Below are 1,348 nucleotides of genomic sequence, written 5' to 3' on the forward strand. Positions count from 1 at the left end.
ATGGACAACGTCTCCTCCTTCTCCTTGTTCTCTCTCACATTTCTGAATGACACCAGCAGGTCCAGCAGGATCACTATATTCTCTTTTGCCCTCCCAGGATATTTTCTGACCATTTTTGTCAACGCTGTCTTGATTTTCATTATTGTTCTGGAGAAAGTCCTCCACCAGCCTATGTACATTTTTGTGTGCAATTTATGTATAAATGGATTATGCGGAGCCACAGGATTTTATCCACCCCTACTGTATTATTTACTTAATGAAACCAATGTAATCTCTCTGGAAGAATGTGCTATACAAAGTTTTGCCATTTTCACCTATGCAATAGGGGAGTTTACTAATCTGAGCGTAATGGCATTCGATAGGTACTTGGCAATCTGCAGACCGCTATACTACCATACTGTCATGACAACTATCACTGTTTGGAAGCTGCTGACTTTCATATGGATGTTTCCCTGCTGCACTGCAATACTGATCATACTGATGACGCTCAGGTTTCCGATTTGCATGAATCAGATAAATAAACTGTACTGTGAAACCTGGGTCTTAGAGAGACTTACCTGCAGGGTGGACACTGCTCAGTTTGTGATCAATGGAATATTAACGTTTGCTGTTAATGCTCTGGTATGGGTTGTGTTTTTGTCATATGTTAAAATAGTGATCGCTTGTAAGCACTCTGTCCAAAACCACAAGAAGTTCATAACCACATGTCTGCCACATTTGGTAGCTTTTTTGAATTATGTGGTGTGGTCACTTTTTAATGCCCTATATGAGCTGTTTGGAACTAGCAGTCTGCCTCCGGGTTTTAAAAACTTGTTGTCAGTTTCCTTTGTGATTGTTCCACCTCTGGTTAATCCTATAATATATGGAATTGTATTAACTCCTATTAGGACCAAAGCAAAGTGTATATTCCAAAAACTGAGCATTGATTCATAACACATCAGACCTGGAAAAATAACATGGCTCGCTAGTATGGTTTGCGTGCTCCCTGATGATTCATGACTGTTATGATAAATATCAAAATAAAAACCATGAGTTTGTGGTAAAATTGTATGATATTAAATATGAATACAATAAATACATAAATATCAATAAAAAGATTGCAATGCAACTTATTTAGTCATTAAAACACTGATCCACTTGTCCTTCCCTAGAAAAGATAATTAATCAAATTAATGATCTACATTCACTTTTGGAACGTTTATTTTATATAAACAAAAAGCAAAACATAAAAGAGATTCTTAAAAGTTAAGTGTCCATTTCTGCATTCATGTCTGGCACTGTATATGGCAAAGTTTTATCAATTTATAAATGACTAAAAAAGGGCTACTATAATAACAATAAACATATA

The 1,348-nt window shown here is 36.0% G+C and overlaps 1 protein-coding gene across 1 annotated transcript; it reads left to right on the forward strand.

Annotated features, from left to right (window-relative positions):
• Positions 1-933, forward strand: LOC130096533 (olfactory receptor 2K2-like). Its single transcript, XM_056263077.1, has one exon. It carries the CDS (start codon positions 1-3, stop codon positions 931-933), a length of 933 nt encoding a protein of 310 aa, XP_056119052.1.
• Positions 934-1,348: the final 415 nt, after the last annotated feature.

Source organism: Rhinichthys klamathensis, unplaced genomic scaffold (assembly GCF_029890125.1).
Source record: "Rhinichthys klamathensis goyatoka isolate OS25496 unplaced genomic scaffold, OSU_Roscu_1.1 h1tg000197l_1, whole genome shotgun sequence".
In the NCBI taxonomy this organism is placed as follows: Eukaryota; Metazoa; Chordata; class Actinopteri; order Cypriniformes; family Leuciscidae; genus Rhinichthys; species Rhinichthys klamathensis.